The sequence below is a fragment of the Scardinius erythrophthalmus genome (assembly GCF_964197995.2).
Source record: "Scardinius erythrophthalmus genome assembly, chromosome: 22".
In the NCBI taxonomy this organism is placed as follows: Eukaryota; Metazoa; Chordata; class Actinopteri; order Cypriniformes; family Leuciscidae; genus Scardinius; species Scardinius erythrophthalmus.
The window spans coordinates 3980465-4007709 of NC_138242.1; the positions used below are offsets into that span (position 1 = coordinate 3980465).

The 27245-nt window shown below is 37.5% G+C and overlaps 1 protein-coding gene across 1 annotated transcript; it reads right to left on the reverse strand.

The window, feature by feature from the left end:
- Window positions 1–4256: 4256 nt before the first annotated feature.
- On the reverse strand, window positions 4257–26557 carry dipk1c (divergent protein kinase domain 1C). Its single transcript, XM_081352569.1, has 4 exons — window positions 23181–26557; window positions 11407–12141; window positions 8140–8304; window positions 4257–6186 (listed from the first exon to the last, which is right to left on the reverse strand). The coding sequence occupies exons 1-4, from the start codon at window positions 23376–23378 to the stop codon at window positions 5941–5943; spliced, it is 1344 nt and encodes a 447-aa protein (XP_081208695.1). The 5' UTR covers window positions 23379–26557; the 3' UTR covers window positions 4257–5940.
- Between the last annotated feature and the right edge of the window lie 688 nt (window positions 26558–27245).

Consider the following 27245-nt stretch of genomic DNA (forward strand, 5'->3'; position numbering starts at 1 on the left):
TTAACAACTTGGGAATAGTCTGTGGATGACAATTCCAGATTAGCTGTTAAAGATTATAGGGCTCTTATTGGTTCATTTAATCTTCCAGAGGCTTGCAGATCATTCCAGGTCTTCAGCGCCTTAATATCTTCCAAAGCTTTGCTATTTGATTCATGTTATTTGATATTTAGAAGTCAATAGAACTTTTAGTTCCCTATGCAATGACTACCACACATTTGTTATACTATATATTCACCATTACTACTATAGATTTTAGAATTTCCTGAGTCAAGCACATTTATGTGACACAAACTCAACAACAAACTCAGGGGGGGCTGTGGTACTTTGCTTTACCAAATCTCACTTTTTTCATTTATTTTTATGTTCAAACTTTTATACATAGTTTTCATATATAAATAGTTTTCATTAATATTCAAAACCAATGTTAATTCCACAGACATTATTATTATTATTATTATTATTATTATTAAGCACTGATATTGACTTTTGATTTGCAACTTAGTCATTAAATTGTAATTTAGACACTAATGTTTATTAGCTCTTCGTTAACCAAATTTAACCAAAGAAAGGATAATACTTTTGATCAAATGTACTCCAGTGTTTAAAGTTCCCATGCACCTGGTTTAGTGTGAATTCCATTCATGTTGCGTCATTCGTTCACGGATGTAGTAACACAATCTCAGCGATTATTCAAACTTTTGACCCTTTAGTCCTGAAGGCGGTACAGTTACACTCAGCACGTCATGAGGCCTGTGTGTCTGTTTGCTCAATAGCTCAGAGATGCTTGTCTACAAACAGCTAATTCCTTCCAGACCTCCATGTCTAAAAGGATCCTGATATTTGCTTTTCATAAATTAAAGGATATCTGTGCTTCAGTGTAATTCAGGGAGTACTGTCATTATACACTGGTACTCTTAACATGAAATATGCATCGTTCTACATTCCCTCTGCATCTAATACATTCCCTCTGCATCTGAGGTTTGATGACACGTAATGACTCTTGGTAGACCAAAAACCAAGGAAATATGGGACCAATTTTGCATAAGAGTGCTATTCAGACCGCTTTGATTTGTCGGTTCAGGATAATTTTTGTGGAAAAATGCTGGGATATCAGATCTATTATTTTATCATGAAAGCAAGTTGAAGGAGCATGTTACATCGCAGAAAATGTCATTTGTTTTCGCCCATTCTCTCGGTGAAGCTTTTGAAGCTTTCTTCATTTTAAGAAGAGCTAAAAATAAGTCGGACAGAATGAACAAAATATAAAAAGTTATAATTAGGCAGAAAAAAGCAGACAAAAAAAAAAAGCAGACACCTATTGCATAACAAGGGGAACATTGTGCACAGCAGGTGATTTTAAGACTTAATCGTGCATTATTCAATCCCATTACAAAGCCGGGAAGAGCCAGGATATACTAACTCTGATTGTGTTCGGCTGAAAGAAGAAAGTCATATACAGCTAGGATGGCTTGAGTGTGACTAAATTATGGGGTAATTTAAATTTTTGGGTGAACTATTACTTTAAATAAGTGATCATGATTCTGCACTCACAAACTGGCTTTTGCACTTCAGAAAACACATCAGTCATTGGACATGGTTGTAAAGAGTTTATTAATTATACACATTATACAGACCCTTTCCAAAAAATTTTAATATCATGGAAAAGTTTATTTATTTCCATAATTCTATTCAAAACGTTAAACTTCCATAGATTATAGATTCAGGGCCCACAACTTAAACGATTTCAAGTATTTAGTTGTTTATTTGTACATAATTTGGGCTTCCAGCTCATAAAACCCACGAAAACAGGATTTAAAATTTTTTTAATATTACATGAAATCACACAGTAATTACACAGTGATACCATGGTCATTGAACCAGGTTTTGGTTCTTTTGGCAGTGTGGGCAGGTGCAAATCCTGCTGGGAAATGAAGTCAGCATCTCCATAAAGCTTGTCTTCTGAAGGAAGCATGAAGTGCTCTGGAAATGTCCTGGTAGACGGCTGCGTTGAGTGGACAGCACAGTGGACCAACACCAGCCGATGACCAACACAAACTGTGGAAACTTCACACTGGACTTCAAGCATCTTGGATTGTGTGCCTCTCCATTCTTCCTCCAGACTCTGGGATCTTGGTTTCCAAATGAGATGCAAAATTTGCTCTCATCAGAAAAGAGGACTTTGGTCCACTGTGCTTTATTAAATCCAGAGTCAACGCAGCCGTCTACCAGGACATTTCCAGAGCACCTCATGCTGACTTCATTTTCCAGCAGGATTTGCACCGGCCCACACTGCCAAAAGAACCAAAACCTGGTTCAATGACCATGGTATCACTGTGTAATTACTGTGTGATTTCATGTAATATTCTCATTTTTTAAAATCCTGTTTTCGTGGGTTTTATGAGCTGGAAGCCCAAATTATGTACAGATAAACAACTAAATACTTGAAATCGTTTAAGTTGTGGGCCCTGAATCTATAATCTATGGAAGTTTAACATTTTGAATTATGGAAATAAATAAACTTTTCCATGATATTCTAATTTTTTGGAAAGGGTCTGTAATGCGTTCCGGAGCTTCAACATTTCTCAAAGCTTGAAGACAGAATTCTTCAGCACAAGCTGATATAAACCACAGTGAAATGTGGCCAGTTGCAAAGCTTTGACTAATAAAACCTGCAGTTTGTTCCAGCCTTCTAAACACTGGAGCAGCGCTGTAAACAGTAGATAACTATGTGCACTGGGCTTCATTATTTCACAGCTAGAGTGCAATAATGAAAAATCCCCTGAAAAATGCAGGATTGGCTGCCATTCCCAGGTCAAGGTAAACAACTACATGGATCTTAGCAAAACCGCTCTTGATTTCGCACAATAGGTTTCAATGATTTTTCTGCTCTGTTTTGGTTTGATCATTGTTTAACACACTTTTAGAAGAAAATGTTCTATATAGAACCTTTAACCCCTTAACTGTCACCGTCCCGGTACCAGGACGCCTAAGTTTACTGCACTATTACTATTAAATCCTAATCTAATCATGACAAACTATATATCATTGGAAAGGTCTAAGACTCCTAAATAGATATTTTGCCACTGTTTTTTGTTAAAAAATTATATAGGAACAAAAATTGATACATTTATGACAAGAGTGCACCTCAAAAAATCTACATCATAACAGGAGTTCTAGTTTTTTTTTGTCACAAAAAGTCGACACACACACTTTTAATAATTGAAACTTTGGTTTTCAATTATTTAGGGATAGTTCACCCAAAAATTAAAATTCTGTCATCATTTATTCACCCTCAAGTTGTTCCAAACCTGTTTGAGTTTCTTTCTTCTGTGGAACACAAAATAAATATTTTGAAGAATATCGGTAACCAAACAGTTGATGGACCCCATTGACTTCCATAGAAATTTTTTTCATACAATGGAAGTCAGTGAAGGGAAGTCATTTTTGGGTGAACCATCCCTTTAAAGGTTCTTTAGGCGCTTTAGAGAAAATTTTAGGGGTTCACATCATGGGATCATTTTAGGGATTTAGTTTTAATTCATTTAGTTTTGATTCATTTTTAATTTGAATTCAATGTTATGATTTAATCAGCTCAACATATTTTATCACTAGAGAAAATTTAAATAACCTGTTAAACATGAAAGTATTATATAATAAGTTAAGGCATTTCCCTTATATAGAACATTTTTTTATATAAAAGCGTCCTTTAAAATTTAGTCATGTACACTATTCTGTATTGGACCCCATTAAACTGTATGCGCTTTAGCGAGCACAGTATTCTGCCATCCTAACAGCTGAAATCATTGCTGTCTGTAAGTTACTTCTGAGCAAATCAAAAACAGACCCTGTCGTTGTCTTGGAGACGCATAATTTGATGACCGCTGCAAGCCAAGCTGCAAAACGTTTGCAGTCCAACATAAATCAGTGAGGTTCACCAGCAGGTGATTTTTTCCTCTAAGTCTTTCTCCCCCAACTATGCGACGTCTCATCCTCCCCTTGTGTTTAGTCTTTCTTACCCCCCTCTCCTGGAGGCAGACTGAAACCTGATGCCCTGTGAAGACCACAACGATGAAGGTAGATCCAAACAAATCCACCGAGTGTTCCTCTTCCATCAACAGGAACCAACACGAATGTTGTTTTGATCTTTTAGCTTTCTATTAGATTATCTGCAAAGTGTTGATATAATGCTAATATAATGCGGCATGACGGCGTGCAGCTGTGGTTAAGTGTGGGTAAGAAAACAAACAAAGCGGAAGGACTGTGCCTGAGCCATGGTTTATTTAAAATGCTTTTACAAAATCACAGGTAGACAATTTCTCTTCTGGAAATAAAATGGATGCATTAGCTGAGATGATCCAGAGTTTCTAGGCAAAAACCTTCCATTGTCAACAGTGTAGAGATGTAAGAGCAACTTGAACGTGTTGAAAAATCTTGCAAAATTCCCGATCATGTGACTACCTTTATTCTTACATAACGGTGACCCAGCTAACAGGGAATGTTCTCAAAACTTTGGCTAACGTTCTGGCAAGGTTCTTTCAATGTTATGAATAAACGTTCTTCCTCTAATATTAGTAGAATGTTTATTTAAAGTTATCTGGTATTTAATTATGTTCTCAAAACGTTAGCACAAAAACATGATCAATACATCGTGTTAAGGGTTGCACAGACTAGTCGACTTTAATGCTCTGCCATGACACTTTAAGCTTGACGTGGACTGGTCGCTGATCATGGCCTGTAGAGGGCGCAACAGGATAAGAAATCTTTGAAGGACACTTTTATGCTCCGTTTCCATCAGGTAAAATGTCATATAAATGCGGTCCAAAAGATGTTTGATTATACCATCTTGATTGAGTGAATGCACATTTTTAACATCTTATTATACACGTAAGTTAATCGCCGTTCTGAACTAATGCGTTGCTGCATTGTAACACACACACACATACAGACAGTAGCGCACACAGAAACATTCAGTAGCACAGAAATGTATTGTCAACACTGTTCTGTGATTTATCTATAACAAAAGCTAAAAAACTGAGACGTTCTAGCATATATTTCTTAGTAACTACAACCAACAGCTTCACTATTAGTAGAGAGAGACGCTGATACACAGAGAACATTCAGAAACAACATTTTCATTACATTACATTTACAAAATGTTCTTAGAACATACATTTGTTAGCTGGGAAGAGGCAAAGCTACACCCTTAAAGGGATCGTTCACCTAAAAAATACAATCTTGCATCCCAAACCTATACCTATATGCATTGCTTTCTTCTATGGAGCATATAAAAAAAAAAAACATGTTTTGGATCATGGATCACTACATGGACAAACAGTTGAAACATTTCTCAGAATATCTGTTTTGTGTCACAGAAGGTTTGGAAAGACATGAGAGTGAGAAAATGATGACAGAACTTTCATATTTGAGTGAACTACAGTGTCCCTTTTAACAGACATTTTGAGTAAACAAACATGTATCTGGCTGTTGGAAACAGCTCAGCAAAGTAATCTCGACTGGCCAGATCTCACCGCAGCGACAGACGCCGACCAACGGCAACAAACACGTCATCGGGTTTTGTCAGATAGTGTGTTACGCCGTTGGTCTGTGCTTGTGTTCACCAAGTAAACATGTTCGACGTTTGTCGGGTCGTGGAATGTCTGAGAAGTGACAACGCTATCTCACGACCAATACGAGTGAGTAAAAGGTGACTAATTCGTACGACCTCACTCGTACCAATTCGTACAATTTTTCAGTCAGGTGTAGGTCACTCGTACGCATTCACACGAATTAGCCACCTCGTAAAATACGTACGAATTGCCGTGACATCGGGTTGGGAGTGACGTGTTGTAATCTGGTGATTGTGCGTGTTGGTCTTGTGATAGTCATCTGAGATGTTCTCCAGAATTGCACATGACTGAATTTGCTCTTTCGAGAGTTTATTTAGAAATTAAGTGCCGTATGGACGCGTCCCATCTTGCGTTCCTGGTCTTCCCCCTGGTTTCCCGAGTCCTCCTGAACGAGCTCCACGAGTAGCGCCCGAAGCTGCTGTCTCACGGCCCGCCTGCCCTCGCCGATCTCTGCGCACTCCTGAACGGCTCTCTGCAGCGCCACCTGCAGGGGGAGACCCGCTTTAGCGCCCAGCAGCGTGGGAGAAAACCACGGCCTGAAGATCTTCTCACAGATCACCTGTGGAGAGACAGAAACAGAAGCATGACCTGCTGTGGATGAGGAGAGCAGCCATTAGCGCCATCCTGGTCTCGTTTCATCATCTCCGGAGCAATCATCAGCCATATTCGCTGTGCGTGCCATTTGAAAGGGACCGGAGAGCAAAATGCGATGGTCTCCTTGACCCAACAGCCTGAACGTTACAAAGCCCTCATTGTTCTGAATGGCAGGCCATACAATGGGAAGGTAGAGGTCACCAAGGGTTGCGTTAAGTGATCGGGAACGGAGAGATGGGCTCTGTCTCAGCCACCTGTGGCCAGCTCGTCTGTTGGCTTGTTCTCCTTAAGGGGAGTTGGCACTGACAGCAGGTGTTGACTACCAACCAACCCAAATGAACAGATGACAGACGTTGCGTGACTGTGGCAAAGTCTCTTATGGAGAATTTAAACCTGCAATGGCGGCGGCATTCGGAAAAATGGTTACACCTGATTCCACTCTATTTATTGTCATCTGCCTGTCATAATATCACAAATATCAACCCAAGTATTTTTTTGACTTCCTTTGCTGTTGTAGGTTTTGTTCCCATGGCTTTTTGGTGAAATTGCAAAAAAGAAAAGGAACAAGGAATGGTGTAAACGGGTTTTCTGAATTTTTTTTAATGTTATCTCCCTGATCATAGACCAATGTCGTAAAAGACTCAAAAACAAAATCACTGAATTTTAGATGATCAATTTCCGATCTGAGTCACATATAATCTGTAATATATATACATTACAGATTATATGTGACTCAGATCAAAATTGATCACAGATATAGATATATATATATTCTGTTCATTTTGCAATGTAATTTCAGTGTAAATAGTTGTGTTGGAAATAATGCACTTTTTATGTTGATTTAACGGAAACACCGTTCACAATAAGGTTTCATTAGTTCATGCATAAACTAACATGTACTGTACTAACAATGAGCAATACATCCGTTACATGATTTACTAATCTTTGTTAATGATAATTAATAAAAAAAAATGCAGTTGTTCATTGTTAGTTCATCTCAGCTCGGGTCTTTGAAATACTATTAACAGATACAACTTTTGATTTGAATGATATAGTAGTAAATGTAGAAATTAACATTAGTGTTTTTCAATGTTAGTTCATGTTAACTAATGTAGTTAACTAATGTTAACAAATGAAACCTTATTGTTTTGTGCTCCCAATTTAACTAATGTTTCTAATAATTGGGGCCAGATTTACAGTGTCCTTGAATTTTATAATACAAAAAAAAAATGTTTAATTTTAAACTTAATTTTTAATGCTTTTTTAAGCAGAAATTACTCTATAAAACTAGTGTTGTCTCTGGTGAACATGGGTGTTTTACACACACGGGTCAGTTTAGGAGCATTTGAAACAATATGTAGCCTATTACTTTTAAAAAGTCATGCGAACAACCTCACAAAAAGCGATGAGAGATCGGAATTGTTGGCTTGCAGTGTTTATGGAGCCTTCATTTGTTTAATGCAGATTTGATATCTGATTTTTTAAATGTGTGTGTAGTTTATCTGTAGCCTGTTGCGTTTAGCCGTAGCTTGCAAAAGATGTTACTCGCTTATAATCAAAGGTGCTTCCTTAGTTCGGCCAGCGCTGTTAAACCCCATTGTGTTTTGGAGCCGTAATGATGGCGCTATCTGATTCTCTTCAGCGTTATCATGAACTATTAACATTCCCAGCATTTTTCTTGGCAATGTTTACAGCTGAAGAATGCTTGTCTCCTCCGGGCCATTTTAGTTGTATTCCTGTGTGACAATTTTCAAAAACAAAGTGGTTTTCTTTTCTCTTTCAGAACAAGTCAGCATCCTATCGCATATATAATTGCTAACCACATAACTCCAAAAGATTATTTAGTGTTGAAATATAGTACAATTGATGCAAATTCTTAAATAATTGCAGTATACAATAGAATAGAAACCTCACCCACCTGAAGATTACTGTTTTGGCGTTTTGGCCCACATCTGTTTTTAGTTCTGTCACACTTGGAAACGCAGTCAAAGAAGTTGCAGTCATTGTCACTGGTGCAGTTCTGCTCAAGTATGTCTCTCATTTTGGGCTCGAAAAAAGCCATGTCCACATCTATTGCCACCACCTGACCAGCAAAAAACAACAACAATAAATATAAAGTATAGTATTTATATTTACAGTGGGGCCCAACATTTTAAAACCACAATCATCTGGTATTTAAAATCTAATTTAAAAAAAAAAAAAACTATTTCTAGGACACTAATTTTGACATTTTTCTGGCAAATTTGCGACATTAATCATCCAAACCCCTTTGTGCATTATGTCAGATGTTCTTGTTTACATTGGAATTATCAAATATTAAAACTAATAATATATTTTTTTTATAAAATTAAAAATAATCAAGATTACGATTCAAACTGAACTTTAAATAGAAATTGTATTGCAATCATTTGCAATAAAAAAAAAAGCTAAATAGAAGCTTTTCAATAGTGGTCTCAGACTATTACAATTATTTAAATGCTGTTTATTAATTAAAAATAGATTTTTAGTTGCACTTTATTTTACAGTACGTGTACTTACAGTGTACTTATCTAAGAAAGTACAGGGTAATAAAAGGTAACTACATGGGTTAAGGTTAGATTTAGGGGTAGTTCAGGGTAAGTACCTAGTTATTACCCAGTTATTGCAATTACTATAATAAGTACATGATGTACATGTGGAACAAGACTGTAAAATAAAGCTACCAGATTTTTATAGATAGATAGACAGACAGACATATACTGTAAAAAAAATAATATATATATATATATATAAAACATCTGCGGTCAGCTCTTAGACTACTAAGATTCGGCAAGCTTTGACAAAGCTGTTTTTCTTTTGCCGCTTGCTAAACCCTGTTTTTATCAGAATATTAATGAGAATTTGTGCATGAAATTAACATAGTCGTCTACATAAACAGAAAAGGACAGTAATTGATATGTCCAAAAAAATTCACTGGCAATGCAAACAGAATCATAAACACATACTGACTTTTGTAATGCTGTGTGTTAGAAAAGTGGCATATCGCTGATCTGACTTTGATTGATGGCTGTCATATCTGCATGATGTCATCAGCTGCTGTTTACAGTACGGCAGTAAATCCCATTAAACCCTCAGAACGAGCAGCATTCATCTCAACCTCATCGGCTACGCTGGAACACAAACAATGTGTGCGTAATGCCCAGCATTGCTATATAGTTCTACAGACGCTAATGATTTTTCATCTGTTTTTGAATCATTTCATCATGAGATCTGAATAAATATTTTAGTTCACAGTATGATTATCTTGTATTCTAACTGATATGCTAAAATAGATAGCTTATGTTTGAAGAACTCATTGTTGATGTAATATTTGGGCTCAAACTATAATTATTAATATTTATAATCACATTTAGCTGAAATACTTGGAATATCTGGACCATAAAAGGCCTCAGGGCCGTGCAAGTTTATAAGGAAATCTTTAGGAAATTTAATCAAGCAGTTAAACACTATCCTTCCTGTGGTTTACATCACAGTTTTGCCAACGAGACAAGGATTATGTGCTCATGAATTTGATCTAATTATAATAACTCTTGCCTATAATATGCAGAATAATCTAATACCAGTAATCGAATTACTAGAATTATAATCAAATCTAATAAGAAAAGGAAACATTGTAAAATATTTACTCTTCGTATAAATATTTTATTCAGATTCGGGTCCAAGTCCTGCCTTGATTCAGTCGACCACTATCACATTGTAAATGCTTGCATTTTTTTTTTTTCTGTTTAATCAGATCATACATTTGGAGGATCACTTGTAATGTTGAAGACAAGAAATGTGTCAATGCCACTTTATATTAAGTGTCTTTGACTGCAATGTACTAACCTTTAAATTAATAATTTGATACAGTGCACTTACTGTGTACATACAGGTTTTTATACTTGCATGTAATTACAGCTGTAATTAATTTCTCTAAATACATCTATAATTACACTGTTAACCCACCCTTAAATCTTCCCATACCACTAAAGCCCGGGACGCACCGAGCCTTCGAACTAGCGGTGACGAAAGCTGACTGTCTCGGACAAACATGTCCGTTCTGTGAGTGAATATCTGTGTATATCAGCAGATATCAATAGTCTATATTTTTCATTCAAAAAGGGAAACCTAAACTAGGACTGCAGATATACAAACCATAAACAAGCTTGCTTACCATTCTGAATATCAATCACGCTGATCACTTTCTTCATACCAGTCGGCTCATGTTATGAAAATATTCAAGCACTGAATGCTCATGCAAGATGGCGTAAAATTATTACAGTCTTCTGTCTGTACCGTCTTGACCTCGCTTTCGTCACTTTCGTGCACTGACTCATTCGCTGAGCTGAACAGCCAATCAGAGTTCTCGCTCTCACCGATAGCGATTCAACCGTATCCCGTAATTACCCGTATCCCACCTCAATAGCAGCACAAGTGTTTAGCAATTCAACATCAATGCAATAAGTACCTGAAGATTTTTAATGCAAGTACATAGTTGCTAAAGACCCCTAATAAAGTGTGACCAATGTGTCTATCCTCACTAAATCCAAAACGTTGTGCCTCAATAATCAATCATATACTGTACAGTCAAACCAAAATTTATTCAGACACCTTCAACATTTCACACATTAATCACAGTTTATTCGCTATAGTTTAGAAAATGGTAATAAAATATGACAAGAACTCAGAGTTTTCAAATCAGTTGATATTTCCTTCTATTAGACTGTCTCACAAATGAATCAGGGTGAATATCTGTCAGCTGTTAACTTTAACTACACAATTAGATAACAGCAATTTAGCTCAACCAATTACAAAGCTTAATATTGTTCAGTCTGTGGTGTTTGCATTAGCAATTAAAGAAAAAACACTTGAGCAACACATGGTCTGGTCAAAGTGTGTGAATCATTTTTGGTCCCACATTTTTATACATTTTACTGGTATATGAAGAATTTTTGGGTATAATATGTCACAGTTTACTTTATTTTGCTCTCCTCACTTACATAAATGAACTATAGAGTCCTGCACACACTAGTAAAAAAAAATCACATTTATATGGTGTCTGAATAATTTTTGGTTTGTCTGTATTTGATGTTAAAATATCCGCTGTGAAATTTTCACTGATATGCTTCTGGCTTTATATGAATGAGCCTATTAAGTGTTTACTCACCGTCAGGTCCTTCCTGATGGCAAAGTTCTCCGGTTTGATATCACAAAGGTGTAAGCGGTGTGAAAAGTCATTCTCGAAATGCTCCACCATCTCCAGAAAGCTCAGAGCCACTCGGGGAACCATATCTCCGGCGGTGAACATCTTGTCCTGTGCGCTCCCGGGGCTTGGCGAGGGGCTCAGTGACAGTTCCTCCAGAGAGAATATGTGTTGGTCCCATGCGTGTCCAGCGGCCAAGAACTCCACGGCATAGAAGTGTCCACAGGAGCCCAGGATCTTGGCCACGTGGTGGGTCAAATCCTGCAGGACCCTGAGGAAGATGTACTCCTCCTGCTGAAGGAGAGCCCAGAGCGAGGCCAGCTCAGCTCGAGAGTACGTGCGCTCGCTCTCCTTCAGCTTCTGACCCCACAATCGAGGCAACGTCAAGTTAGTTCCCGTCTCCAGGCCGAGTGAGTTCTTGATCTCTAGGGTGGCGTAGAAGACGACATCCAGAGGCGAGAGCTCCTCCTCGCCGCCCGTTCCTCCTGCCCCGTCCTGATACTCCAGCAGAGCTAAAGCCTCGTAGGAGGAGAAGTTCTCCAGCTTGGACTTGAGAACGACAGGCACCCCGCGCCAGCTGGCGGCCATGACCTTCTTGCCATTCTCGTAATAGAGGCAACGTTTGTATTCCACCCGACCGGCCACGCAGAGGTCATCACAGAGGTCACCGCTCAGAACGCCCTGCTGATACTCGTCACACTGAAACACACACACACAGAACAGCACATGAGCTGCGTTACGCTCCACTCTTCACATTACAAGCTAAATGTGCACCATATTTCATTGCATTTTCCATTTTAAACAGCATTTTCAAAAGACCAAGCCATATATGCAGTGTGTATGTATATATATATATATATATATATAAATACATTTAATTATAAATCAAGTGTCAGTAAAGAACTTTGTATTTCAAATAAACGCTTTCTATTCAACAAAGAATCCTGAAAAATAAAATGTATGTCAGTTTCCACAAAAATCTGAAGCAGCACAACTGTTTTCAACATTAATAATAATCCGAAAAGTTTCTTGAGCAGCAAATCATCATATTAGAATGATTTTTGAAGGATCGTGTGACACTGAAGACTGGAGTAATGATGCTGAAAATTCAGCTAAACGATAATGACATTACAAGGTCAATTAAACCAAAATATGAGGGAAGTTATATATTGCTATGCAAAAATAAAATGCATAGAAAAACAAAAAGCTCAAAAAAACAACAAAAACAAACAAACTTTGACTACAACAATCAATTATAATTTTTTGTTTGTTTTTCTCGTTTTTGAAAGTGTTGGTAATTTCTTTGAATGACAGCGTGGCAAAAAAAAATGTCAGAACAATTTGTTTCATTGCATTGACAATGAAATATTGATTTAAAAAAAGTAAAAAATAAAAAATGTAATAATATTGTAATAAAGGGTGAATGTCAATTTTCCTTGGCTGAACATTTTGGCCACAATTTTTTTATATATATATATATATATATATATATACATATATACAGGGCTTGACATTAACACCCGCCAACCCGCCAAATGCGGGTGGATTTTGCTCGTGGCGGGTAACACAGTCACTCCAACTAGCCACTTTGGCGGGTTGAATAATTGTAGTCTTTTCAAAAGGCATCTGAAATAAGTGTGACACTACGACACTACAACTCCCATAGGGCTGTCAACGAATATTCTAAATTCGAATATATATTCGAATAGTTTTAAAAAACAGAATTTCGAAGGTGAAAATTAATATTCGAATGTGGAAAAACGCCCGCGGTAGCAGAGGCGCGGCTGTCTGCTTTGCGAGTGGGCGCGCTGCCTGAGGGGTCAATTTATTTAACGTTAAACAGAAACATTACTGAAGTGTAGGCTACTGTACTGACTGAATAGATATTGCATGAATAAGGTAGGTTTGATACAGCAGTTTCATGCACTGCAGGCTTCCACTGGTTTGATTATTTACCGTTTCATGTCAAGGAAAAGTTCCATGTTTACCACAGCACAGCTCGCTCGGAGCGTTCAATGTCGGTTCTATATACTGTAAAACTTCAATTAATGTTAATAATATTTGTTTCAATCACTGAATGAAGCCTGCTATATAAGAGTCGCGACCTTAAATGGCTTGCATTAAACTCTTGATCAGCACTCAACATTTGCTTATTGTTGTTGTTCATTTAAACTGTTATGCACAGAGCGCGTGACGCCTCATTCGCGCCGCAAGACCTCCAGACGCGCGTAAACGCGTCTTTACACTCGCGCCAGATGCTCTATTCGCGTTTGGTGTTGAGTGTGAGGGCTAGAGAGAGAAAGAGTGCCTGCGAGTGAGCGAGCGAGAGTGAGTGAGGTCTGCGGTCTTGGCCATTAGTTGATTTCCTTGTTTTCGTGTAGGTAATACGTTGTCAAATATGTTTAAACTTAAATAAACTACCTATACAAGTAGTTATGTCTCTTTGTATTAATTTGTCCTGTTATTGACGTAATGCGCGTCATGACAAAATGCACAACCAGATGTTTGAATAGTTCGAATATAAGCTATGTGTTTTTTTTTAGAGGGAATATTCGAAGGTCATTTTTGAGCAATTTTGACAGCCCTAATGAGTATTGTCGCTAGTGACAGACAACAAAGAACCTGCTGGAGTTATGTCATATGCCGGTGGAGCAATGTGGCGACATAATACACAATACATGGTTTTATTTTAAAAAAGGAGCTTTACACACAACCTTATCAGAGCTAATGATAATGACCTGTATTGTTATATATTTATGTAGTCTTGATTTGGGTGTATACAGTGGTTTTACATTTAAAAGGGTTGTAAATCTAGTTCAAGTACATTTTAGCACGCCATAGTCAACTTTTATCAGGTAATTTCACAACAACAAAAATGTGGCTAGTAAAAATGCTGTGTGGCTAGTAACTTTGGAAAACCACTAGCCACATTGGCTAGTGAGCAAAAAAGTTAATGTCAAGCCCTGCATATATATATATATATATATATATATATATATATATATATATATATATATATATATATATATATATATATATATATATATATATAATATTTTTTACAATTCGTAATTTATAATGTATACCATTTGTATTTTGTTTATTAGTTTTATTCCTAGCATGTCCTAGCATCCTACACAGTTTCATATAGTCTCATTCTTATGATGTGTCTCAGCAAACTAATTTCCTTCGCATTAAAGCAGTTTTTAATCAATGCAATCTTAATTCCATCTTATATCACACCTTTTGAATATGTGCCTATGTTGAGATACTGTACCAATGCTACTTGTCAGCATATTTTACTGCCATGCATGAAATTCACATATTTAATCTTGCAAAACAGTCAAAGAATCATTTTTATGCATGGTTTTAAAACAGATCTGTTTTTGCTCTTGCATTTGTCCTCTTTGACCCTCTCGTGAAAAATGAGCTAATTACTGGTTGTTGCTGTAGTCTGCACATATATATGTCGGTTCAGGGGCTTCGAGGCTTCGGATGATTTGTGTTCCACTGAGATTACACTGCAAATCGTCCTCTGTCACCTTCCAAAGTAAACAGCTGTTATCCGCTCACAGTCCGGCGCTAGTCCGGCTCCTATCGGCAGTGGCTTTAGCGATATATTTTCCTTATCATTGTCCATCAGAATGGTTTGTGGGATGCTCTCCCTCGCTTGTCTCCTTATTTAAAATATGTCCTCTGTGTTCCAAAAAAAGCCTGCAAGAGCGTTTTACTCATTCGTCATAAAACTGAAGTTCACACATTTGTGTAGCTAAACCTGCTTGGCTAAAATTGGCAATGATAACACTACATTTTTACATTCTCTGAAGACAATCTGAGTGGCGTTCATTAGAGTAATGGAGATATGGTCAGAAAGTCTGAATTTTTGGCTCGAGACTAAGACATTTTGTGTGTGTTTTATTGGAAATCGATCAAAGCATAAATAAATGTAATAGCATTGTCTACGAGAGATGAGCAGCAGGGTTTAATGGGGGGGTTTGTGATTAAAAGTGTTGAAGACATCAAAATGTCCAAAAATTAATCAATTCCGATTTCGAATTCTGGGCGTTCTGTTAAATATGAACCTTATACATTGCAAAACGGTTTACATATTCATTTGCATGTGCATTACATGTAATACAAACAAAACATCGCCACGTTCAAAACCATAGAAAGCAACCACAACAACGCCAGCGGAGCTACAATAGTATTATAGTAATACTACTAATTCCATTCGGATCAAACTCATGATTTTAGCCTGTCTCAGACGCAAGATGACCAATCGTGGTGATTTCTGTGGTCGTGTCTCCTAAACGGTGGTCTTACGTCATACAGTGAGAGAGGTTTAAAGACGGCTGTAGTCACGGTCTTCAGACCAATAGCCTGCGATTATTTAGCTTCATCATCTCACAGTGTGTTTGCTATGACCTATGTCCACTGACTAGCCAATAAAAATGCAACATGAAATGGTGTATTGATACATTTAGTCATTTAGCAGACGCTTTTGTCCAAAGCGACTTACAGATTAGGGGCCCTATTTTAACGATCTGAAACGCAAGTGTCAAAGCGCAAAGTGCAAGTAACTTTGTGGGCGGGTCTTGGCGCTGTTGCTATTTTCCCAGCGGGATAAATGACTCTTGCGCCAGGCGCAAATCTAAAATGGGTTGGTCTGAAGTAGCTTCATTATTCATAGGTGTGGTTTGGGCGTAACGTGAAATAAACCAATCAGAGAGTCATCTCACATTCCCTTTAAGAGCAGACGCGCTTTTTCTAAAGCGGATTCCTATTGTAACGGCGGATTTGCCAGGCGCGCGCCAGGAGCGGTTCACAGCCGAGGAGAGCAACGCTCTCGTCAGGGACATTGGGGATGGAGAAACCCACCCACATTAACTTCGGTTAAAAAGGCGTATGATAATTTGGGTAAATGTGTAAGCTAGATGTATGCTTTTATAATAAATTGTCTGTCTATCTATCTATCTATCTATCTATCTATCTATCTATCTATCTATCTATCTATCTATCTATCTATCTATCTATCTATCTATCTATCTGTCTGTCTGTCTGTCTGTCTGTCTGTCTGTCTGTCTGTCTGTCTGTCTGTCTGTCTGTCTGTCTGTCTGTCTATCTATCTATCTATCTATCTATCTATCTATCTATCATAATAATGTATGATTTGCAAAAATGAAAACTGCTGCTTCTGTGTAGATGAGAGAATCAAAGTGTGTGTATGCGCGTTGTGAACACGCTACATTGATAATGTCCAAGCATGCGCCCTTAAAATAGCATATGCATAACATGCGCAACGCGCCACTGACTTTAAACAATTTTTTTCCTGGTTAGTTGCGCAATTGTTTTCTAAACCTGCAAAATAGCATGAAGGAACGTTTGCGCCTGAACACGCCTCCTTTTTTGCGCTGAACCGCCCAGGGAGCGCAAGTTCATTCCCTAGTTTAGCGACGTGCTTCTGTGGAGGGAAAAGCGCGCTTTGCGCGGGTGCAAAATAGGAATGATACATGCGTCGGTGTACAAAGTCAATTGCGCTGGGTGCAAGATAGGGCCCTAGGACTAAATTAAGCAAGTCATCATGAAGAGGCAAAAAACAACGCAAGAAGTGCTCAAAATACGAAGTTCAGGCATTGTAGCATAAGCCCGATAAAGCGAGGATTTAAAGGAAAAGGAAAGATTGATCAACGTGACGGCGCTAAAACTTAAAACTATATTCACCTCAAGCTCCATTTGCAGAACTGTCAATATTCTCCTCTTTTGCTTCCTCCTCTTTTCTATTTATCTTGCTCTATTTGTTCACCACTAGCGCATGCTGATGACGTTATATTCTTCTACTAACTTGAACTGTAGTCTATGATTCAATAGGTGTCATCAATATGCAATTACCGAATTACTCCCAGTTGGTCACTTTGACAAGACACTTGAATAACGCACTAGGAATCTCAGATGTTTGTTATCAGTTCGACTAAGAATAAACATAAAGAGCTTCAACCCTGCAGACCCTCTCACGGGCCTCTCGTGGTGTTCATGTGGGCCAAAGATCCCTGTTGTGGTCTGTGGTCACTACCGGGCGTTTGGTCGAGGCTGATCTTTTATTCAGCACAGCCAAATTCTCCACATATGTTTTGATTCCCAGACTTTGCTTCAGATGGGACAACAGCTCCCGTTTGCATGTAAACTTTTCTACCGTGAGGCCTATACACGAGCGGCTGCCCCAAATCCAATGCATGTTTGTGTGTTTAGTATAGAAAGTGAACTCACTGTTTGGACATTTGAAGAATGAATGTGTGTAGGCAGGGAAAACTTTTGCTGATCCGTGGTTAGATTCTGAGAAAGTGACTCATATGTTGTAAATCATGGCTGTGTTTGTAATCTAGCGGTTGGGATGACAGAAACATACTTTTTTTTTTCTTTCAGTACCGCCAAGAACGAAGATGAAGCCCTGGATTTGACAGCATGTTGATCTGGCACATTATCTCTGACGCTTCTGATGCGAATAGATTAACTACAGGCACACTCTAAATAGTAACATATATAACGTATTTGAATTTGTTGTTGTCATGGACAAATCTACAACCAGGCAGGGTTATTATCGATACTAAAACTAATCCTACTACAGTTCAGTTCATTGAAATAAAGCTGGAATAAAATAAAATATACATGTTAGATGAAAAGCTTTAAATGAAAATGAAATATGATGCCTTGGCAATAAACTGAAATAAGTTTAAGATGAAATTATTAACTGGAAATAAATAAAAACTAAAATGATCTTAAACTAAAACTTAAATAAAAAATAAATTAAGCCTAAGTAGCAATACATTTAGTAATAAAAACGAAAAATGACAAAAGCTCATAAAAAGTGACTAAAACTTGAAAATTCAAAATATAAAAATAATAGCAAATTCAAAATATTATTACAACCATAATGATAGTAAAATAAAAAATAAAATGACACTATTTTTTTGATTAATGGCATCTGTACATTATGGAACTTTTAGTCAGGACTCAACGCTCTCAGTGAAAATGTGCATTTATTTTGATCCAGTCAGGCTATAGTTTGCATCAAGCATCACTAAAACTATTGCTTGTACTTAGAGTTAGTGATTTGAACAAACCTCTATGCTTGATCATTAAACATTAAACACTCATCCTGCACAGTTTCTGCTACGGACTCAAACCGGCTTGTTGGGGACTAAGCAATCGCACTTATATTTTTGGCCTGGGGAAACAACAGAACACACACACACACACACACACACACCTACACACACACACACACACCTACACACACACACACACACACACACACACACACACACACACACACACACACACACACACACACACACACACACACACACTAAAGGGGGGGGCGTACTGAGAGATATCTAGGGAGCAGAAAACTAAAATGCAACTCCAGTGTTGAGTGACGACATGAAATAAGATGGAAACAATATTTTCTTTATGCTTCTGAGCATGCAAGGTAATTATTAAACATTAGACTCCAGAGAATAGCCGTCTATTTCTGTTGCCCACAGGCTGTATTGCCATCTGGCCTGAGTGCTGGCCAGTCCCGGCATGCCAAGAATGTCTGCATAGGCTGCTCTGGGTCACTCCATCATTTTTACTTTACAAGAAATTCACTAAAACTCTAATTCAAAACAGGAAAAGGGCCTAATGTGCTCCAAAATATACTCTTGTATGCCAATATACACACATACTAGAGCTGCACCATTAATCGTTAAAAGACAGCGATCTTGATTCAAACACCCATGATCTTATTTCTAAATGTGTCAATTTAAACCTTTGCCATGTCCATTCCCAGTGAACATTCAGATCTGCGTTGACGCTGCCGCTGAGCCAGAGAGAGCAGTTTACTGTATACTGAAGGTATGAAAAAAGTTTATAGTTCGGATATAAACACAAATGTGCACAGTAGCGATCAAAATAGAGCAAATCACTTTTAGAAAATAACTTGGCGCTTCAAATAAGGATTGTATCAGTTTCATCGTTACACCAGTAGGTGGCGACAAGTGACTGTTAAAAAGTGTATTTGTCTTTTAATCATTTATTCAAGAGATTCGTTTAAAAAAAACGCTGATTCATCCAGTAATGACACAATTTTTATGAGTGAGTCATTGAATCATTCATTCAACCTGATTTAAAAAAAAATAATAATTCAAATTAATTAAATGGGTTTTTTTTTAAACAGACTATCACGCTTTCCACAAAAAAATAGAATGATCTGAAGACCGGATCTGAAGGATCATGTGACACTGAAGACTAGAGTAATGATGCTGAAAATTCAGCTTTGATCATTGTATATTTAATTATAATGTTTTTAAAAAATTCTCTAGTTTTTGTCCAACCATCCTTTAAAATAAATGCTTGGGTTGATATTTTGTTATTTGGTGCAATGCATACATTTTTAAGTGTGGCTTTTGTAGCCACTGACATATTTGATGTGCAGTATATTGTATATTTATCTCGCCATCATCTAACATCCATTCAAACTGTATCATATCTTGTTCAAATGATACATTTAAAGCATTAAACCTACAACAAAAACAATGATCTTAGCATGAAGGTCCATCAAGTCAGTGGACCGTATCAACCCACCGCATGCGAGACCATCTGTGCTTAACCTTCACAAGAGTAGAAACAAAGCATGAGAGTGTATTGAGAGCCTGCAGCAGAGCACCACTAAAACAACAGTTAGGTACGTATCATAAACTCATGCCAACAGTTCTATTATACACAGGCCTGGTTGCACAGGTGACAGATGGTACCGCTGATTAAAAGGGTCTCGTGTAGTTCAAAGTCTAATTGCCCAAAGATTCTCAACCACACGCTGCCAGAAACTATAAACAGTTTATTGTGTGGATGTGAAGCACTCTGAGTTGTTTATTGCAATGTTGAACCCCTTAGAAAAGCTAACTGTTTGGCAGATCATCAGAATGTTTTTACAATTCATCAACTGAGAAATAGGCTTTAGTGTTTTGGAGATATACTGTCACAAATAAGGCATGAATGGTAAGTTGCTTTATCACGAAAACCTCCAGGAATGGATTTGGTCTCCATTAATGCGACCTAAGATCTGAAATTAGGAATTTACACCTTTCAGTCGTTACACTCATTGTAAATAAACATACTTATTTCTGTTTTTTTTTTTTTTTTTTTTTTTTTATGCTTTTAAGACAAAGTGCGTGGTCATAATAAAGCGCTGTGACAATTTATGGAAGGATTTGATTAGCATTTCCAAACAAGCATCTAATGTGGCTTATGAGAGAACGATCACAAAGCTTTTGAACTGCATGCGCTGTAAGATAATTCAGTGGAAAACTAGACAGAGAACAGGATAAACAAATCAAAAATCAAAGGCGTGAGTAATTCTCATTTTGAAGTCGCTTTGGGTTAAAAAGCATTGCTAAATTAATAAATGTAAAAAAAAAAAAATATTTGGCATCCTACATCTGAGAGTTTTTTTTTTTTTTTTTTTTAAATCCACGGACATGAATACAAAATTTATTTGAGAGCGGTTAAACTTCAAAGATCAGTAACACTGTATTTAGATTATCCACTTTAGACATTCTACTGATTATAATTATCTTTCCAACTACATGCCAACTTTAGCAGTCATAAGAGTATTAGTCGACTGTCTGCTAAATATCTGCTAACACTTTATTTTGATGCTCCCCAACAGACATTGTACTGACTGACAAGTAACTTTGCAACTACATGTCAACTCATTACCCGAATCCTATCCTAACAGCCTACTAATACTCTAGTGAAAGTTAGTTGACATGTAGTTGAAAAGTAACTTATAATTAGTAGAATGTCTAAAGTAGACTATTGAAATAAAGTGTAACCTAAAAATTTGCATAAATAAAATATTAATATTATTTATTAATTATTGAGTAATAAAAATAAGCAGATTATGAAATTATTTAAATGTCAATCATTTGTATGCACTTTTAAATTGTGACCGCATCTTGCACGCTTTTTGTAGCCAAAAGCTTCATTCACAGCAAAACTGTTCATGTACCTTTCGGCTGTGCACATACTGAAAGGTTGAAAATGGGGTTAATAATCTATTTAAAGAATACTAACACAAAACAAAATAATTTCATTATAAAATAGATGATTTTAGAATAATCCCATTGTCCAAAACTCCCAATCTAAAACCTTGCACTCTGGAACCCAACCATAATATTCCTCACTAAACATCCATGGGAATTTCAAATTGACTAAGACCCAACAATTACATCAACCAGTCTGTTATTTTCACTTTATCCTCATTGCCAAAGTGACAGATGCCTCACAGTTAGTGTCTCCACCCAGTCATCATTTGCACAATATTGGCACACGGCAGCATTTGATTGGCTTGCAGCTGTTGAACTCAGTGTGATATTTACCGTAGCCTGACCAAATATTAAGAATTAGATGACTTTTGTGTCATGCTTTTAGATATTGCAGGAGCAAAAATGTCATTCACTCAGTATATTTCACATTCATGTTATAGCTCAGATGATCGCATCAGTCAGTGTTACTGACTGAAAAAAAAAAAAAAAAACCTTTATATGTAATAGTTTGATATATTTATTACCTTTGTCTTTGATGTCTTTGATTTATTACCTTTGATGTCAAATTATTGCATGCATTTTCAAAATAAAAACTTGCTCTGAATCTGCTCATGCTAATGCATTTAGTTTTTAGTAATGATAGTTTGCGTGCAAAAACTTTCCTACTAGTTATTGCCAGTAATCATCTTCCAATCCCACTTTGAAGGCTAACAGGATTTTGTGGTTCCCGATGTGGCAACAAACAAAATGTTCTTTCAGCGCTCACTTGACATCACATAATCCAGTGGCTCTAAAAGAGCTTTAGGTTTCCCTCGGAGGAACAAAGCTTAAGCCTTTAATGGAGGTCCGTTACTGCTGGTACCCATGATTCAATGCTTGACTGAGTAATCCTATGAAACGCTTTGTGTATCATTTGGTGGAAAATTCATCAAAATCCCCAGAGGTATCGCTACAACTGCAACACGACAACTAATTTTGCTGACAGACCTTTTCTTTTCGTTTAATAGTATTTTCAAAAACTAGCCGATTAATCTGTAGTGCATTTTAGGTTTAAGGCAAAACCAATCTTTTTTTCTTGCACTTTGGGCTATTTTGCTTAATGCCATCTTCAGACTAGTGGAAGTAAAGCATATTAAGTGTTTATTTTATTGCACTTTCTTTAATTACATAAACATTTCAATGGCAATACATATCTCCAGCAGCCACTGACATGCACCAACAGTTTTATTTCTATCTATATTTTGAAGGTTTTTACAAAGGTTTATCATTTGCCTGATTTTATAAAACAATTTAATCCTAAAAACATGGTGAATTTTTGTTTTTCTTCAAAAGTAGACCTTTTGAAACCGGCTTTATCCAATGTTCAGATGGAAATGTAAGCAAATTGGCACATATTTAATTAGATGTCTCATTTGCAATTTTAACATAACATTTCCGAAAACTCAACTTGATTAATCAACTGGGGAAGTATGGTGATATCCATTAGTTCCGAATTTTCACCTGTGGTGTTTAGTCTACAACGTTTTGCAAATACTTTTTTTTTTTTTTTTTGCTCATTTGTTAAGTTTGGCAAGACTGCCGAGTTAGTGTGCAACAGCTTAAGAGCCTTTTTGATCAAATATGGAAATGAGCGATCACAAAAGTTAGGCTTACCACCCTCTGCAGGATCTCTTTGCTCTTGTCGTCAGTGCAGAAGTCTGAGAACATGTTCCTGTGCACGAACACCAGGCCGTTGAGGAAGAGCCAGGAGGCCAGCCACACGAGGACGAGCAACAGCGCGCTCCTGCGACACACCTTCACCCCCAGCCACCTGAGGGCCGAGCCCAGGGCCCTGCGCAGGGACCGCCGCATCTGTCGGGACCCCCGGTGCCAGGAGCCCTCTGGTTTCCACTCAAGGGTGTGTGAGTCTGTGGCATCTGTGAGGATCTCTGCCTCGCTGCTCTGTATTTGCGGTTAACCGTCTTCTCGGGGGACTCGCATGCTCTGTTGCTGCACTGCCTCCTGTTATGCGGATCACTCTCTCTCTCTCTCTCTCTCTCTCTCTCTCTCTCTCTCTCTCTCTCTCTCTCTTTCTCTCTCTCTCTCCTCCAGCTTCCTCTACGCCTTCCTGCGTTTGTTTTGTGAATGAACGAGGCGAGCAGTGGTGTGTGAAGAACGCCTCAGACTTTCTCTGCCTCATTCACCACTTCATTCCCACCCCCCAGATGTCTCTCACTTTGACTCTTTCTCTTGAATCCAGTGTGTTTTCACTCTGCCTTCTGGCTCTCCATTCCCTCTCTCTCTCTCTCTCTCTCCATACAACACTCCACCTTTTTTCCCTCTGTTTCCCGCCCCCTTCTTGAGTGCTTTCCTCCTTTGGGTCGCCTTATTCTGTTTCCAAGGCAGCCAGGCCTTTTCCTGACAGACCTTGGCGTGCCGGATCCGTCTCTTGTGCCAAGCACAGACCCTCAGATACTCCTCTTGAAATCCTGCTTGCATTTAAAGCACAGCAAACAAAACAACACAGGCTGGCGTGTACCAGTATTACTGGTTATTTGATTAGAGACGGATTCTCCCACGGTGATAATGCCCACATATTTGATTTGCAGGAGCAGGTCGAGCGCTGAGCCTGCAGTTCTGCTGGGAACCTCAGCGGTCGTTTTTTCCTTCGATTGTGAGAGCCGCAGGTGAACAGAATCCCTAATCAGTCGGCTCATAAAAGAAAGTGCTTACTTGCCAAGAGCAAGAATCCTTCATCTGTTTTATGTGTGTTCCTTTAAACCTCGACACGTGAGAGACGAGTGTCTCAGGTTGCTTTAATTGCCAATTAGATAGCCTTGTGCAGTCAGTGAGGGATTCTGTCTTCAAACGTCTTAATGCTATCAGCAAATCGCAGATACTCTTGAGATCGCCTGTGCTTTCTCATAGCCCGTGAACTGATGAATAAGCACATTGTTTAAATGGACATGGAGTTGTGCTTGTTTTCTCCTTGAGGGTCTTGCTTAAGGGCATATGAGGTCATTTAGAAATACAATAATTAGCTTATTAAATGTCAATGAACATGATTATATATACACATATCTTTCAAAAGTTTGAGGTTGGTAAGATGGCTTATATATTACATTTTATTTGTATATTATATTTCGCAATATATTGTAATGATATTTATTCCTGTGATCAAAGCTGAATTTTCAGCATTATTACTCCAGTCTTTAGCGTCACATGATCCTTCGGAAATCATTCTAATATGATGATTTGCGGCTCAAGAAACATTTCTTATTATTGTCAATGTTGAAAACAATTGTGCTGCAGTATTAGTTAAAAAATAAATCTAACCCTGCACTTTTGAATAGTAGTTTGTAAAGCGATAATTATGGTCTGAGCAATATATAAAGAACGCAATTTAAAAGGTCATTCAAAACAGCTGAATGTCACAGATAAAGCACATTTCCACAAAGAAAGTGCAATCCTGCCATCTTGTGATCCTACAACACTGTTACAGGATAAAAGGATGCTATTTATGGATTTGAAAGAAAAACAAACTATCCCGAAGTATTAAATACAATATACTGATGTACCGTAAAGGTTAAGAGGGTCTGCTAAATGTAAATGTCATCTGTAGCTTCCTCCTGTCTGAGGTTTTATGGATCTCAGATGGGCTTTAAAAGCACCTTTGGTACTCAAATAATTTTCCCCTTTATGCCAAAGAGTAAAAATCTTGAGACAAAACAATGGCACAGACATATTTTAAGATATGTCAGTGCAAGTTGCTTAAGACAACTCAAACATGCATTTTAGTCTGAGACAACACTTAATGCCTCATCTGTGAAACTGGGGGATTGAGCTTCACGACCCAACTCAGTTTGAACGAGTCTCAGTGGATGATATTTTCTCAGTCTCTGAGCGCCACCTGGTGGAAAATATAAGTAATCTGCCCAGACTATATTATTAATCACAATCTGTCATCACTTGCTGGTTTGAAAAGTAATGATATTCTAACGTCTACACAAAGATCATTTTAAAACGCTAAAAAAATATCAGCTAATTTTATAACCTGACATGGTACATTTTCTATAAGTGTTGTCATCATCTTTCCACCACTAAAGGACGATTAAGACAGCTATACAGTAAAAAAAAAAAGGTTACACTTTATTTCGATAGTCCACTATAAGTAACTTAAATGTCAGTAGATTATTAGTAGACTGTAGTAGACTGTCAGTTAGGTTAGGGTTAGGTGTTAGGGTTCGGGTTAGTAGAATAAGTTGACAGTAGAATATCTGTTAGGGGACCAACAAAATAAAGTGTTAGCAGATAATAAGAAAACAGTCTACTAATAATCTAATGACACTTAGTTGCCATGTAGCTGCAAAGTTACTTATAGTTAGTAGAATGTCTAAAGTCGACTATCGAAATAAAGTGTTACCAAAGATAAATACTTGTTTCACCTTTCAAGAAGAAAGGAGGACTAAAGATGCAGTTAGGTTCGGTTGAAAAGGCAAATCTCATTACAACAGAATGCTAGATCACATGCCTTTATATATAGACTCGCAATGAAGGGATCTGGGAATGTTTTGTGTTTGGGACCTGTATGTCTTGTAGTTTTTGTAGTTCTCGTAGTTTTTGTAGTTGTCATTTCAGGTCTTTGTTATGAATTTCATAGATCTTTCTTGATTGTTGCCTTCTGTTTCTAGTTTGTTAATTGGTTGCCAGTGAGATTAAATGCCTCTTATTCTCCTATTTGTGTGTATGTTGGAGAGGAAAGGAGACTGCTAGGCTCTAGTTTTACTTGTACGCAGTATACACCCCTGGGTTTCAGTCAGGACACAAGGAATGAGGAGAATGGTGCTTCTTTCCCAAGTGTACTGAATGTTAGTCTAAAAATAAAATATTTTAAAAAGAAAAATATTACGTTAGTAGAAGTATAAATGTGTACATATTCCCAGATGCATCAGTCACTTCTTAAAGGGGGGGTGAAATGCTATTTCATGCATACTGAGTTTTTTACACTGGTAAAGAGTTGGATTCCCATGCTAAACATGGACAAAGTTTCAAAAACTAAGTTGTACGTTTGAAGGAGTATTTTTGTTCCAAAAATACTCCTTCCGGTTTGTCACAAGTTTCGGAAAGTTTTTTTTTCGAGTATGGCTCTGTCTTACGTAAGATAGAGCGGAATTTCCTTATATGGGTCCTAAGGGCACTTCTCCGGTAAGATCGCGGGCGCGCGCGCACTCGTAGATGTGGTGGATTTTAATTAATCAACATTCAAGATAGAATGTTGGGAAGAAGATGGAGATGCAGAATGTGGAAGATGGTATGTGTATGTAGTAACGTTGGAAACAGGTGGTATTTTAATTACAACTTAGGATGCTGATTGAAGGAATATTTGACAGGTATTATAAAGTAAAAGATGGAACATGGTATGATTAGAGATATCAGGTGGTATTAAAGTCACTGACTTATAATGGGATGATTTGGTAAAGGTAAATTATTTTACAGGTAAATCATGCAAGTATGAAAAATTGAATAGAACAATTTAATTTTAATATTTAGCCGTGTATTAGTACGGCCAGAGAGGGGAATTGTGGTGGATTTTAATTAATCAACTTTAATTAATCAACTAACATTTGTTTTTCTTGCAGGAATAACATTCATATGCTTTTAATGTGTCCAAACTCTTTGGGGAAAAACTTGTGACTTGTGACAGTATGTGTCTATGTATATTAATAACAAAAAGGAGAA

Bases quoted from the DNA above. Each gene is read 5' to 3' on its own strand.
- dipk1c (XM_081352569.1), bottom strand. From the start codon at position 23,378: ATGCGGCGGTCCCTGCGCAGGGCCCTGGGCTCGGCCCTCAGGTGGCTG. The intron at 12,142-23,180 runs GTAAGCCTAACT...TGTGTGTTTCAG, and splicing joins AAGAGATCCTGCAGAGGGTG to TGTGACGAGTATCAGCAGGG. The intron at 8,305-11,406 runs GTGAGTAAACAC...TTTGCTGGTCAG, and splicing joins CCATCAGGAAGGACCTGACG to GTGGTGGCAATAGATGTGGA.